Here is a 14,686-nt window from a genome sequence, read left to right on the forward strand (position 1 = left end):
TGCTGTCATTGTTCTTCGTATTCATTCATCCACATTCCATGTCTCAGACACCTTCCATACTGTATAGATCATCATACTGTATTCCTCAGTCAGAGCAGTAATATAAGATTGTAACATGACTCACCTGACTGCATTTTTCTGCAACCTCTACCTGACCTGTCAACAACCCCTCTGGTGTTAGTGAGACTCTCAGATGTTTAGGATAGGTATAAGTAAACCCCCAGAAGGATCAGGATGAAACTAGGAAGGATCTTCCAGAGCTCTTTGCAATGCAGGATTTCCAGGAGCAACAGTTCTCAGCACTGCATTAAGCACATATCCAATAATGCCTGCAAATAGCAAGATGCACTGGATTGACTTTCCTAGAGCTCCTGTACTTCTCTGGCAGTACCAGTAGGTAGGCAGCCAACATACTGTCACCTCACTTCAAGAAGTAGTACCTCTCAAGGGTGATATTCTCTGGGAGTGATGTTACTATGTTGGCCCAGTTAGTACTGGGAGAGACAGTCACCACCGTCACTGGAGTGCCTTTCCTGGGGGACACGGCTTCCTGGAGGGACCCAGGTCGACATGGTGGTGAGTAAATGTTGAAGAGGTAGGTTGGGTTGGAAGGATTCTGCATAATTCATGTAGCATACTAAATTCTGCTCTCGTGCCAGTGTGAAGTCCTTCAGTATGATCTACTCAGAAGAGCTTCATAACAACTTTCAAAATATGCAGTAATATAAAAATCAGGAAACTAATAAAGGTACCTAGATAAAGATATTGATTTTAATGGCCTTAGCATATTGGGGTAACTAAAATGAAGTTGTGATATAGGAATCTTAATTCTTTTACATGTTCTTCACATTTCTCTCTTTTTTCTCTTTCTCTCTTTCACTCTGTTTGTTAACATTTACTTGTTATTGCTGTACGTTGCTTGCGACTTGTGTATGTTACAGACTGTCACATTTTATTCTGTGAAGTTTTTCTCCAATTCCCATCAACCTGAGCTCCATGTTGGGCAGCCGAGGAGATTACAATACAGTTCTTTATTGCAAAAGAACCAGGAATGTCACAGACTATAGGTAACTTCACTGAGGTTGTGACACAAAACCTGATGCAAGGTATTAATGCAAAGAGTAAGTACTTGGTATGAAAATAGAGCTATTTAGTCAAATTACTTTCTTTTTTTTCAGATAGTCTGCATGGGAAAAATTAATTTTCATTACTCTCCAGAAGAAAACACTCCCAAACCTACCAATCTAGGATTCTTGTCACTCTCATTTGAAAACCAATGGTGCCTATGTCAACATATCATTGCTCATTTTCAAAGGCCTAAACCCGTATTTTCTATGCTGTTCTTCTCTATGCTATACTTCCTTCCATACTCTCCAAGTCATCATTTCATCATTTTGTCATCCTTTGTCTGTGGTTTAATATATCTTCTCCATAATTCTTTTTCTAATTTAATATAGTTTTATCCCTTTCACTCTAAGGACCTGATCAAACGACAACAAAAATGAGTCCCTACCCATGGGATTCATGTTTCTTAATCCTGTGTGAGGCTCTGTAACCTATAAAATTGATTTCTGTAGCCAAAGATGGTCTGGCACAGAAGCATAATTGTTACTTTGCTGAACGATGTCCTGAGCACAGCATTTCGCTTTACAATCTTCCCCAATTACTCCCATAAACTATTTTTAAAGAATGGTAAAAAGTAGCTGATAGACATTCTGATCATTTTCTAGAGGGACAGCATGAACTTTATTGATTACTCTTAATTGTCAGGAACTCAGAAATCACTATAGCCATGTACCAACTCAAGAAAAGCATATTTGTCTCAGTGCGAAGTTCCTTTACTACCTGATTTGCTGTTATGCTCTGACCCTCTCTTAATATGTGAAGAAGCACAGCAGAGTTTCCATGAAGACCAGCATAAAAGAACAGAGTGATTTATACTGATGCAATTGATGAGTGGACAATGAATATTAATGCAGAGTAAACACTATCCAGGCAACTAAAACAAACAACTTGCTAACAGGAGTGGAATTTGGCTTAAAGGAACTCAAGAGAGTTGAGAATTTAACTGTAAGTATTTCCTTTCCATGCAACACCTCAGAGAGAAATCATTGAATAATACAATCCTTCAGGCTGGAAAAGATCTTTAAGATCATCAAGTCCAACCTCTAACCCAACACTGCAAGCCCACCACTAAACCATGTCCCAAAGTGCCACATCTACACAACTTTTAAATACCCCTGGGGATGGTTACTCAACCACTTCCCTGGACAGCCTGTTCCAATGCTGGACAACCCTTTTGGTGAAGAAAAGTTTCTTAATATCGAATCTAAACCTCCCCTGGTACAACTTGAGGCTATTTCCATCTGTCCTGTTGCTTGTCACATGAGAGACCAACCCCCACCTGGCTGCAGCCTCCTTTCAGGCAGCTGTAGAGAGTGATAAGGTCTCCCCTGAGCCTCCTTTATTCCAGGCCGAACACCCCCAGCTCCCTCAGCTGCTCCTCACAGGACTTGTGCTCCAGGCCCTTCCCCAGCTTCATTTCCCTTCTCTGGACTCACTCCAGCCCCTCAAGGTCTCTCTTGTTGTGAGGGGTCCAGAACTGGACACAGCACTCGAGGTGTGGCCTCAGCAGTGCCGAGTACAGGGGGACAATCCCTGCCCTGGTCCTGCTGCCCACACAATTGCTGATCCAGGCCAGGATGCCCTTGGCCCTGTTGGCCACCTGGGCACTGCTGGCTCATGTTCAGCTGCTGTCACCAGCACCCCCAGCTCCTTTTGCCCTGGGCAGCTTCCCAGCCCCTCTGCCCCAGCCCGTAGCACTGCCTGGGGTGGTTGTGACCCAAGGACAGAACCAGTCACTTGGCCTTGTTGGACCTCACACCATCGGCCTCAGCCCGTGGATCCGGCCTGTCCAGATCCCTCTGCAGAGCCTTCCTGCCCTCCAGCAGATCAACACTCCCACCCAGGCTGGTGTGCCTGCAGACTGACTGAGGGTGCCCTCCATCCCCTCATCCAGATCATTGATAAAGATTTGGAACAGGACTGGGCCCAACCCTGAGCCCTGCGGGACACCACTGGTACCGGCTGCCAGCTGGATGGAATCTACTCGCCCCCAGTCTCTGGCCTCAGCCATCCAGCCACTTCTTTACCCAGTGAACAGTGCACTTTTCCAAGCTATGAGCATACAATTTCTCCAGGAGAATGCTGTGGAAAACCTTTCCCTCATCCACTAAGTGGGTCACCTTGTTATAGAAGATCAGGTTGGCCAAGCAGGATCTATGTTTCCTAGACACATGCTGGCTGGGCCTGATCCCCTGGTTGTCCTGCACGTGCCGTATGATGGCACTCAGGACAATCTGTTCCGTGACCTTCCCAGGTTCCAAAGTCAGGCTGACAGGCCTGTAGTTCCCCAGATCCTCCTTCTGGCCACTCTTGTTACTCAGCATCACATTTGCCAACCTCCCCAGTGCACCGGGACTGCTGATAAATGATGGAAAGTGGCTCAGTGAGCATTTCCATGAGCTCCCTCAGTACCCTTGGGCAGATCTCACCCAGCCCCATAGACTTGTGTGTGTCTAAATGGTCACTGACCATTTCCCCTTAGATTATGGGGGCTTCATTCTGCATCCCTGTCTTTCAGCTCAGGGGCCAGAGAAAAACTGGCATTACTATTAAAGACTGTGGCAGAGAAGGCATTACTCAGCTCAGCCTTTTCCTCATCCTCTGCCACCATGTTTTCCCCCACATCCAATAAAGGATGGAGATTCTCCTTAGCCCTCCTTCTGTTGCCAATGTATTTATAGAAAGAATTTTCTATTGTCTTTTTTGGCAGTAGCCAGATTGAGTTCTAGTTGGCCTTTGGCCCTTCAAATTTTCTCCCTGCATGACATTCCCATAGTCCTCCTGAGCTGCCTGCCCCTTCTTCCAAAGGTCATAAACTCACCTTTTTTCCCCCTCTGAGCTCCAGGCAAAGCTCCCTGTTAAGCCAGGCAGGTCTTCTATCACCGGCTCATTCTTCAGCACAAAGGGACAGCCTGTCCCTGTGCCTTTAGGATTTCCTTGTTGAAGGATGTCCAGCCTTCCTGACTTCCTTGCCCTTCTAGATTGCTTCCCAAGGCACTCTATCAACCAGGCTCCTAATGTCTGCCTCCAAAAGTTCGTGGAAGCAGTTCTGCTGATCTGCCTTCCTTACTCTCTGAGAATCAAAACCCTTATCATTTCATGATCCCTGTGCCCAAGACAGCCTCCAACCATCACATCACCCACAAGTCCTTCTCTGTTCACAAGCAACAGGTCCAGTGAGGTATCTTCCCTAGCTGGCTGACTAGGGAAGTGAAATCTAGGGATATAAAGTCAATGGATATTTTTAGACAACAAGCAGCTCTTAACTCCTCCACAAATCAAAGTAAATATCTTTGAATACTTGAATTCCTACTCTCAACTTCATCATAATCATTTGCCTAGCACAAGAAGTGTCAGGCAAAAGTGATGCTGCAAAACCAGGATGCAAAAAGGAGTGTAAAATCTTTGCGCTTTTTTTTTTTAAGATAAAGACAGCTGGGAAAATCTGTCCTCCAGCAGCCTCACGGCTGCTCTACTTCCCACTTCCAGATAATAGGCTTGTAGCTAAGAAAAGCTAGAGCACAGCAATTCTCCACCCTCACCTCAGCCGTGCCACCCCTGTTCTTGTAGCTTTCTGTCACGAGCCCAAGAGCCAGGGAAACCCATCATCCCAAGAAGAGTTTCCCGTTGCCAGCAGAGTATGACACAGCTAATGTTTGCCACAGTAACAACCCTTTTACATCACCAGGAGAGTGTGACAGCACTGAAATACAGAAGAGTAATTAACTTATGGAACACATACCAATACCTTCTTCAGTGAGCCAGCTGGATTAAAGGCCTCTGCTGTTAGGGAACCTCATGGAGATCCTTCTTCATTAAACACTTCAGGCAGCTACTGTGCGTGTTAGGGTTAGGGGCACGTTTAAAATGAAAATGACCCTCATGTTCTGAGAAAGAACCAAAGGACACTCAATTGATCAGGAGTGGGACTATCCACCAACAGTAATAATGGCAGTCCCAGGTTTGGGATGAGGACTATAAGAGCACAGTTGAGATCTAGAGAAGTGGTAGGTTAATTTTTAGGTGTACATGGGTTGGGGGAGTGAAATGTAACTTTACTCAGACAAGATTTCCCCAGCAGCAAGATCTTCATCTTTCGAACAACTTACTTTACTACATTTGGCCCTGTTTTCAGCTGCTCCTGCCTGCTTCCTGCCTGTCAAACCCTTCCCTTGTAACAGGCTGCAAAGCTCTGAAGTCACCCAATGGCCACTTATGAGAGCTGTAGGCACTCAAGCTGTGTCCTTGTCTCTTTCGATCTTTAAACAAGGGTAGGAGGAAGACAGTCTCTGTTCTTCTGGAGGAGATTGTCAGTGACCTAATGTGACCAAAAAAACCAGCACTATGTCTCTTAATTGCTGTGTTTCTGATCTAGAGCTGAGAAACCCCCATATTCTTCAGCACAGTGTGGAAGAATCTGTCACAGTCCATGTATTCAGATATTGACTCATGGGTAACTATGCTTGGATACCATGCTACAAATTGTGGGGGTTCTTTCACTCCTATTTCAGTCAAAGTGATCCTGTAAACACTGGAAACAATCCCCTCTGAGAGTACCTTTCAACTCATCCAGTCTTTGGAATAAGTGACCACTGCACAGGTCTGTAGACACATGGGAGAGAAAGAGGTGGGGGTTGGGGGGCACAGCTACAATCCTGAGAGGAAGCAGTGGGAATTGCCACCATCCCTCACCCACACATGACTTCTGACAATATGTACAGTGAGAAGGGTAGACCAGGAACTTGTTTCTTGTTTGGAGAATGGCAGTATTTGCCCCAGGGAAGAGAACTGGCATGACTTTCCCCATGCAGGAACCATTTCAGTGCAAGTGCCACATTTCCAAGCACAGACTGAGGTCAATAAATGTATCATACAATTATGTCCACTGATACTTTGATCATAAGATACAGTTCAAATAGCTGGAGAGTCAGTGTCAGAATCTTGCTTATAATCAAAACCAGTAGCACTGGTAAAGCCACTATGACAATTTGCAACCATGTGCTGTGGCAAAAGAGAGAGCCACAGAGCAGCAGGTACATGGGCAGATCTACTGTGCTTCTCCACAATAAGCAGAGTAGACTAATGCAAAATCCAGCAGTTCTCCTAAGCTGGGATATTTTTCAGAATCTCTTCCCCCCATTTTGAAATCCAGCATTTGCTTGGAAACACACAAGGAATTTTAATATACTTTTCTGCAAATGAAGAGGGATGAGATAGGGGGAAAAAAAAAACAAGTGGAAATCACACAAATGAGGTAGTTGTGAAACAAACTACTCACCTGGGAAATATGCGGAATACTTTCTTCAGCCTCTTAGCCAAATCTCTGCAGGAGAATGTTTTGAGCTGGTGCAGTTAGCTAGGTATTCACAGATAGGACAATTAGGGAGATAAGGTGCCAAGCTGAGAGTCTGAAGATTTTGTTGTAAATAACCTCTTACATAGCAGCAGGCAAGTTACCTCACTGCATGGTAGTTTTACCCATCTGTAAAGCAGAGATGATAATATTGACTTCTCTTCATGGAACAGAACCTAAAAAACAAAAAATGCTGTACAAGCCTAATTCAGATTCTGCTAGCAGGGATGGAAAGACTCATGTGAATTTGGCAGGTCAGAATCAACCCTTAGAAGTGTTAAGCACCTAGAAATAGTTGTCATTAGTATAACTAGACTCAGAGTCCCCAGACAGCAATGCTTGCATAGTTTTTCTTTATCTGGAGTTCTCTCAAACACAAGGTCAATCTTGGAAAAAACAAACATGCAAATGGCAACTTGAGAAATCAATGTAAAATAATGTAGTTTCATTCCATCTTTAGACCTTATTCCTAAAATTGTTCAGCATGTGAATCTGCTAGTTAAAACAATGGGAACTTCTAACTGTGGTCTGATGGCATCAGTGATGTTTTCTTTATTCCATAACAGACTAATCACATACCTCCAGACAATTAGGTGCTGTAGCCAGTGGTTTGGAACACAACTATTCAACTTAGCGCTTACTTATATACATCAGCAATAGGTGCAGTCTTCTGTGCTGGCAATTTCTCTGCTTCCTAAATATTCACCCAAATTGTCATTGTGGATTAGCATTGCTATCCAGAATATGATCCCTAAGGCATGGCCCATGACTCTAATGTTCAAGGGACAGTTCAGTAATTTGCCCACATCTCCAGCTACTCTGTTCTCTTCCTCTTGAATGGAAATAAAATAACAAGGTTGTGGATTTTTAACAAACTTGGAGGAAAAATCATCAGTGCTAAGGGACCCTGAAGGGGCTGTAAGAGCAAGTTCCAGCTCAAGATACTAGAGATTTATAATGCAATTTAAGAAATTAATTCGAAGAAGGTCAATTTTGTTGCCATTCAAGCACAACAGAGCCTGCAGGCTGCTTCCAAAAGAATCAGTGGCTGTTACCAGTGAGCAGCCTGACCCACAACCACTCTGCTCAGAGCTCCTGAAATGGACCAGTTCACCCTCCATCACCAGCAATTTCATTTGCAAACCTGGGCTCAGGAGCAGCAGTGGGTGTCTCAGAGATTTCAATGCAGAGATCTGCTGACTCAGCTGCCTCCCTCATTTCAGGATTAGAGCCATCAGCTTGTAGCAGTAGGGGCTTATGAAGCAGCCCAGTTCTTTGCTCATCCCCAGGAGGACTGCAGCTCTCCCCAAACACAGTTAAGTGATTTTTAAATACACGGCTCAGTACCTGCAGTGTCACGGTTTCTATGGCAGCCGTGCCAGGTTTTTGTGCAGAGTGTATTAAATAGCAGTGATTATTGTGAACAGAGAGGAATTGCAACTCAGTGGAACCTTAAAACTTTAGAATCCTATTGAAATTAGTGTCCACAAGTATTGAAATGCCCCTATAGCTTTTGCGACGTGTTTAAATGTGTTGAGAGACACCTAATTATTTCATTGCTCACGGAACAAAACAAAACATTACTACCTCTCAGGGGAAATAATTGGCTGATTCTGCACAGAGAAAAATGAAGGCAGAGGTGAGATGTGCAGCAAAGACTGTTTATGTTGTGACAAACCAGTGACATCTAAATAGAAGAAAAATAAAGGCCTAGAATGCAATTACTGGTGCATGATAGATGCATAGTGTGTGTCATATACATCTGTGTGTGTGTGTGTGTGTGTGCGCAAAGTAACAAATATAACTTGAAAACACTTTTGCCTTCTACTCATCTGTTGTCCATCAGAGAATCAAAATCATACCTCCAAACCCTACCTAACTGTATTTTTTTTTTCTTTGGGGCTTGTTTTATTAGTTGGCTTCAAAATAATTGCAAAATAAATAACAATATTAGAGCATTTAGAACAAGCTAGTACATGAATGTAGAAGAGGCACCGCAATTAAGTCTATCCATTGAGTTTCTTTCCTTAAAGACTTGCAGGATCACCCATTGCCTTACAGTGTCTAGGTAATAAGCATTGTGCAACCGAGGTGTAGGATGCTGCCAGTACCACTCAGTTAACATATCTCGGCATTTGTGGAGCTTCAGAAAGCACATTTTGACTGTTTTTCCTTCCCTGCAACCAAAATACTCATAGCGAGCTGTGCCATATTTCGAGTATATTCTCAATACACTAATTTGCACTTTAAAACCCTAAAACAAATCCTACACTAAATAGCACTTCAAATTGTTTTATAAATGTAAAACCAGTCACACAGAGAAAACATATGATTCTCAGTCTATCCTCATGGGAATGTGTGGAGCAAAATGAGTAAATCTGACAACCTATTTTCATTATTTACAGCCAAGAGTAAATTTTACTCTATCTAGTTCCCAAATTCATGGCCTGCTGTAGTGTTTTGTGTATGTAGTGTCCTGTGCTGGCATTGCAAATACTGTATGTGTTTCAGAGGAGAACATCAGAAAATGGATTGGGTTTTCTTTAAATCCACGTTCTGCTGTCGTATTTCCATACGTAATGTACTCTGTGTGTCTAAAACGTGTACAGCCATTCTGCATGACTGATACCAGAAATGCTATAAAACCATCTGGGTAAATTTTGGGGAGGGGAAGAGCAGGAATTTCCCCCTCAGTAATACTGCACACAGGTGTAAACCAGCACAAACAGAATATACTCAAATGCTAGAACACAACTCTCAGTCCACTGCCTCTCCAGAGCTCTGAGTGACAGTAGGCTCCATGACAAACAGGTCATCCATGCACCATCCGATGTCATGCGAAAACATACTGTGATTTCTAACCGCAGCCTTCTGCTCGCAGGACTAGGAACCACTGCACACCCCTTTCTGAAAGGCCCCTCAGTGCGGACGTACAGGTGGCTGCTGTCACACCTAACGGGATCACCTTTTCTTTCTCCTCCCACTTAACAGACTTGATTTTATTTTGGTGCAGTGCACATGAACACAGTGTCTAGGACAGATGTGCTACCTTTTAGAGTGTCGCTATAGAAGTCTTTAGCTGTGAACCCTTAATTTGCAGCTGGAACTCTAATAAACAGTGCATAGTGTTTCAATAGCCTTCTGCTTATATGTTTGAAGATTCGAAACTGAATGGTGAGGTGGCCAAGGCGGCGCTGGCAAACGAAGACTGTCCCCACATAGACCAGGCTATTACGCCTGATGAGGGCCTGCCCTTTACCCGCTCTGGCACTCGGGAGAGATATGGACCCTGCTTCCTCTTATCAACCGGGGAATATCCCTGCCCGCCTGATGGAGGAATAAGAAAGGGTATGTAGCTGGGGCCCTGTAACCACGTAGTTAGCAACTGGTTTAAATAACTGAGAGAAAGTCAGCTTAGCTGTAGCACGCGATAGTGCGCTTGCTGTAGAGATGCACGTTTGGGCTGGAAACCACCACCTGATGTCTGCATTTGGAGTTTCTAACCTATTTCTTTCAGAAAGAAAAGCCTGAGGAGCTGTAACTACCCCATGCAGCTATGCTAGGCAGTCGAGTCTTCCACCCCAGCCGGTGCAGGAAGCTTTAGTAGGGAATGCTCTACTATGTCCTTAAATTAGCCCATCCTGTAAGGAGAGACCAATTAATGTATCATAGTAATGAAGGTTTGCCACTTGGAAAGCTCACAGAGCTTACCAGACTCTGAGGAGCACAGACTTGGAGGTGGCAGACAGAATAGATAAAACACAAAAGCAAAACATCCTCAAGAAATATGAAATGACTATTCAGTGACCTTAACAGAGCACTAAAACAAAATATTTGGATATTCATAGCTGGTTAGTTCAACAGAGAAAGAAAAGCATGAACATCTGTTGGCACAGGTGTCTTAAAATTAGAAAACAATCCATCTAAAATCCTTTCATAAATAAATCATTATTAGTTAGTTTTTCAGACTTCTGACTTCTCTCAGAAGTTACTGCATTTTTGTTTGCTAATGGTCAGAATAATCTATTTAGCAACAGAAGTAAAATCACATTTTAAAAACCTTCCCTTCTTAAAACAGACTGTTTAAATAATTTAATGCGAGGAAACCACATAAACCCAAAATTAGAGTTACATCTATATGCATCAAAGTTGATAAGGAATGGGAAAATTGGAAAACAACTCACTCTCTTCAAATCAGTGTTTACCACTGGTGTACTGTATATAGTATAAGATAGAGTCAATATTTTAAAGCTGCAAAGATTGTATGACGCAACCATACACTGAGTATGGAGAATAGAATTCCCATGTGCCATTGTATGATGGGCAATAGTTATAGTAAATGCCAGTTATAGATAGTGTATGTATTTATAAGTCTAAAGCTTATCATCAAGAAAGATATAGTAGGACCACAAGACTTTCATATGAAAGTATATCCTCTAAAATTTACCTTTGTAGCAAAGCGTTTTACTTGATTCTGTATTGGATAAGCATTGGCCGTGTTCATTCAGCCTGGGCGAGTTCAGGTGGTTCCAGTGGATCAGGGGAACACTCCAAATGGCACATCCTTTGGGATGGGGAATGTATGGTTTTCACGATGCACTGCAACCGCCTCTCGTTCCTGAATGAAACAGAGGCTGGTTGGCTAAAGAGTAATATACGTCAGCATATTGTTGGCCTGTTTGAAACACGTTGAGAGCATCTTAATTGTTGTTCCAACAGAATTTCATCCATAGTTTGTGCAACTCTCTGCACACTTGCTGAGCTGTTTACATGCATGCCTGAAAAAGAAGGGGAATGCTGAGAACAAAGGAGTAGTATCTCTATAGCAACACATTAAATTCTGTGGATTTTGCTGCCTTTTCCCCCTCCTGCCCCACAAAGATACCACAAACCTTAATTTTGCCTGAGGTCACAATGCATGAAGTGGAAGGGAGAGGTATGTGTGAGTGTATGACGGAGACATAGAAAATCCCTCCCACTGACTCTTTTTTTTTTTAGGGTACAACCATGTTGCTGCCTGTAGGATCAATTACATAGCCTGACCATCTTGAGAAATGATGATTTTTTTTTTTTTAAATGTATATATTTTAAACTTTTTCTGTATTTCAACGGCCTTCTGAGTCATGTTGCAAGCGATACTACTCTCGGCATGTCCATGCATGCAGATGCTATTGAACTGGCTACAATGTTGACCTCATTCTTAGTCCATTCTGTCATTGATCCAATGCTGTACTTTGCATTTTTCTTTTAAATGAAGGTTACGAAATGTCACGGAGCCTTAACAGCATAGCTGGCATAAGTGGAAAAGCGATAGGATTATCCTCAGTGTCTGCGCCCTACAGCTCTCCTAGCCCAGTGAGACGTTCTTGGTCTCCCATCCCATCTATTTTGTAGCATGGATCAGTAGCAGAGAATGGTCTAAAAAGCTTTACTTTCAATTAGCCTATGCGATGTTGCATATAGTCCAGGTGACTAAGTCTGAAGATGCAATGTCTCACAGTAGCACCCGCTGGAAACGGTGTTACTTCTGATGCTTAGGTGACAGCACTCCTAAACAGCACTCAGATGACAATAGGCAGGCATTGGCGTAGTACTGGTGGGCCATATGTGCTGCATGGTATCAGTACATAGGACGAAGGGTAGATGCACCAGATGGCTTCCTTCCTGGTGCATCCTGCTAGTATATGCTTATTGTGGCTAATGGTGGATCTACTGGCTCTGTATGGAATGGGTTAGGCGTTTAGTCGATGCTGAAACATGCCAACGATGGAAGATTTTGCTTTTCTCAGGATATTTTTGAGCCATAGGAACCCTGCAGGAGTTTGAGCAAACAAGCACAGTAGGATGAAACTTTGCATGGGCACCTACATTAAGCTGAAAGCAATACTCAGACACACTGTAGAGAGGTCTCAGTCTGGCTGACTGCATGGGAAAAAAAATCCTGTTGAAGAAGAATATGGCTGCCTCTGCATGTAGCTATCTCACCTTTTCCTCCTTCCTTTAACACTAAGATGCCGAGCTTGATGTGAAAAGCGCAGGAAAGAAGCTCAAGTACTGATTGTATTCTTTACATGCAGATCTTTGCAAAGAAAGTCCAGTCATTGCTAAATATATGCCAACAGAGGCAGTCAGAGTGACCTGACAAGGCAAGATGGAGATGAACATTGATGGCTAATAAACATCTCTGTGGAACTGTGCAGGCATAGAAGACCTTCTCATTTGGACAAAGTTAACTCGCTCCATGCAGGTTTTATGGATGATTCTTCGTGGTTCTGGAGTTGTACTAGAGATGCAGGCTTTTTCTACGGCCAAAATGTAACAAAACTGTAGAAGATCTTTTTTTTTTTTTTTTAATCTATTTTTTTGTTCCATAGCATGACTTGCATGAAGACAAAAATGAAAATGAAAAAAAAAAAAAAAAAAACCAAAAAACCAACAAAACAACACACACACAAGAAACACTGCAAATGTATGATTAAGGAGAAAAAAGAAAAAAAAAAGCAAAGTTATATATTTTCTTTCAAAGCTCTTTACTTTTACATACATTGTTGTAGCCAAAATGTAAAACATTATAAAACTGTACATTTCTTTGCTATGGATCGCTTCTTTTTGTATACAAGATACAGAGTAATGGTTTTAAAAAGTGCAATCAGGCAGTCATCGGTCATATTGACCACGCCTTCACAGTTCATCACACCGACGTGGAAATCAAGAACTTTTAATCCAACTAGAAGTGTATAAAAATAAGAAAAACTTTTTCCTGTCTGTTTTTGTTGGCATGCTTGTGACACATGGGACCTTCCTTCGGACCTGACAGTAACAGCTGGTTAATTTTCCAGCTCTGGTTATGTTGTATTTTATTGATGTATAGATCCAACGTAAAGACCCTTCATAAATTGTTCATATTAAGTAATCAGTATGAATTTTAAACAAAAGAGGTGTTATTTTAAAACTGGGACTTATAGTACAAAATCAGGAAAATACTCAAGTATAAATGGTCTCAAAGTTTAAGAAACAAGACAACAGCATTGTATGCAATTTAGTACTGAGTAAAATGCATGCACAATGTTATGCAAAACAATTCTAGCATGAAAATAAATTTTGTATCATGGTTTCAGTGCCTGCTGTATAGTGTAAAGGGGAATCCTTTTCTGAAGCAATCAGGGGTTTCCAGAGACTTGCTTCTAAAATCTTGAATAAATACAGTGTTCTCAACAGAAATGTAGGAGAAAAGCTTGGTATTGCTTTGGTTCTACAATGCTAATATTGGTTAGTAGATAATAAATGAAGCCTGCAAACACTTGATACAACCAATGTCTAAAGAATTCACACCATTAGTAATTTTACAAGGGAAGATTGAAAACCCCTATAATGATCTAGGTATCTTCCTTTTCCCTCCCCAACAATAATAAATGTTTGTCTTTTTAGCTGATTAAATGAATTCAGTTTTTCTTACTTCTTTGGGCCCCGTCCTTCACTTGTTCTTCACTGAACCACACCAGTCCACCTGATACGAAACTGAAAGAAATCCAGGTGTTCGAGTCGCACTTGATTTGCCACACAAAACATGCACCAGTAAGAACTGAGAAACACAATGAGATTAAGTTTCATTTTAGATGCTACAAATGACAGCTATGGACTATGTGCCAACAGCACTCTAGTTGCCTGAGCATTTTTGGTAAAGTACTTCTATAAAGGAAGGATATACACCTTTATCCTCATGTGAGGAACTTCAAAAGAGCTGGCAATCTGCAGCATCTGCAACTGCTGATGGAAATGGAAATGTAAAGGAACAGTATCCCTACAGTCTGGAGGAAATAGAGATTAAACCCAAAAAAACCCAGAAGATACACTCATGGTTCTGGTAAGTGCTAAATTATAAACAAAAACCACAACTACAGCTGGACCTTGTCGTCACAAAACTCTACTCCAAAAGAAAAGCAAGGAAGACCTCAAGTTGTGTTTTAGGAATAGAAGAAAGGCTGATAATCTGACTGTACAAAATTAGAAAACTCCTTCGTAGTCCTTGATACTGCATTATGTACTTGATTTCTGCCTTAGTTTCTCCCAAGAACAATTTTCCTCACACTGTTTCTATGTCGTCATTCTCAGAAGATAAATTTCTTACCTTCAGAGGTAAAATCCAGATTCATGCAGGATTTGCTCAATGAACAACTTTTCCTCTTATAATGTATTAAGAATCCAGAA

General features: G+C 42.1%; 1 protein-coding gene across 4 annotated transcripts in view; it reads left to right on the forward strand.

The window, feature by feature from the left end:
- The window catches only part of KCNC1 (potassium voltage-gated channel subfamily C member 1), a 107,873-nt gene extending 93,954 nt beyond the window's left edge, over window positions 1-13,919 (forward strand). The window contains exons 3-4 of one of the 4 annotated variants that reach the window (XM_008644247.2): window positions 9,638-9,826; window positions 12,556-13,919. In XM_008644247.2, the coding sequence (XP_008642469.1) occupies window positions 9,638-9,826; window positions 12,556-12,620 (254 nt within the window). In that variant the 3' untranslated portion in view covers window positions 12,621-13,919. Of the gene's footprint in view, window positions 1-9,637; window positions 9,827-11,476 lie in introns of all 4 variants that reach the window. The other 3 variants (XM_017726599.1, XM_008644249.2, XM_017726600.1) reach the window with 3 other exon arrangements.
- Window positions 13,920-14,686: the final 767 nt, after the last annotated feature.

This window comes from Corvus brachyrhynchos, unplaced genomic scaffold (genome assembly GCF_000691975.1).
Source record: "Corvus brachyrhynchos isolate BGI_N302 unplaced genomic scaffold, ASM69197v1 scaffold62, whole genome shotgun sequence".
Classification (NCBI taxonomy): domain Eukaryota; kingdom Metazoa; phylum Chordata; class Aves; order Passeriformes; family Corvidae; genus Corvus; species Corvus brachyrhynchos.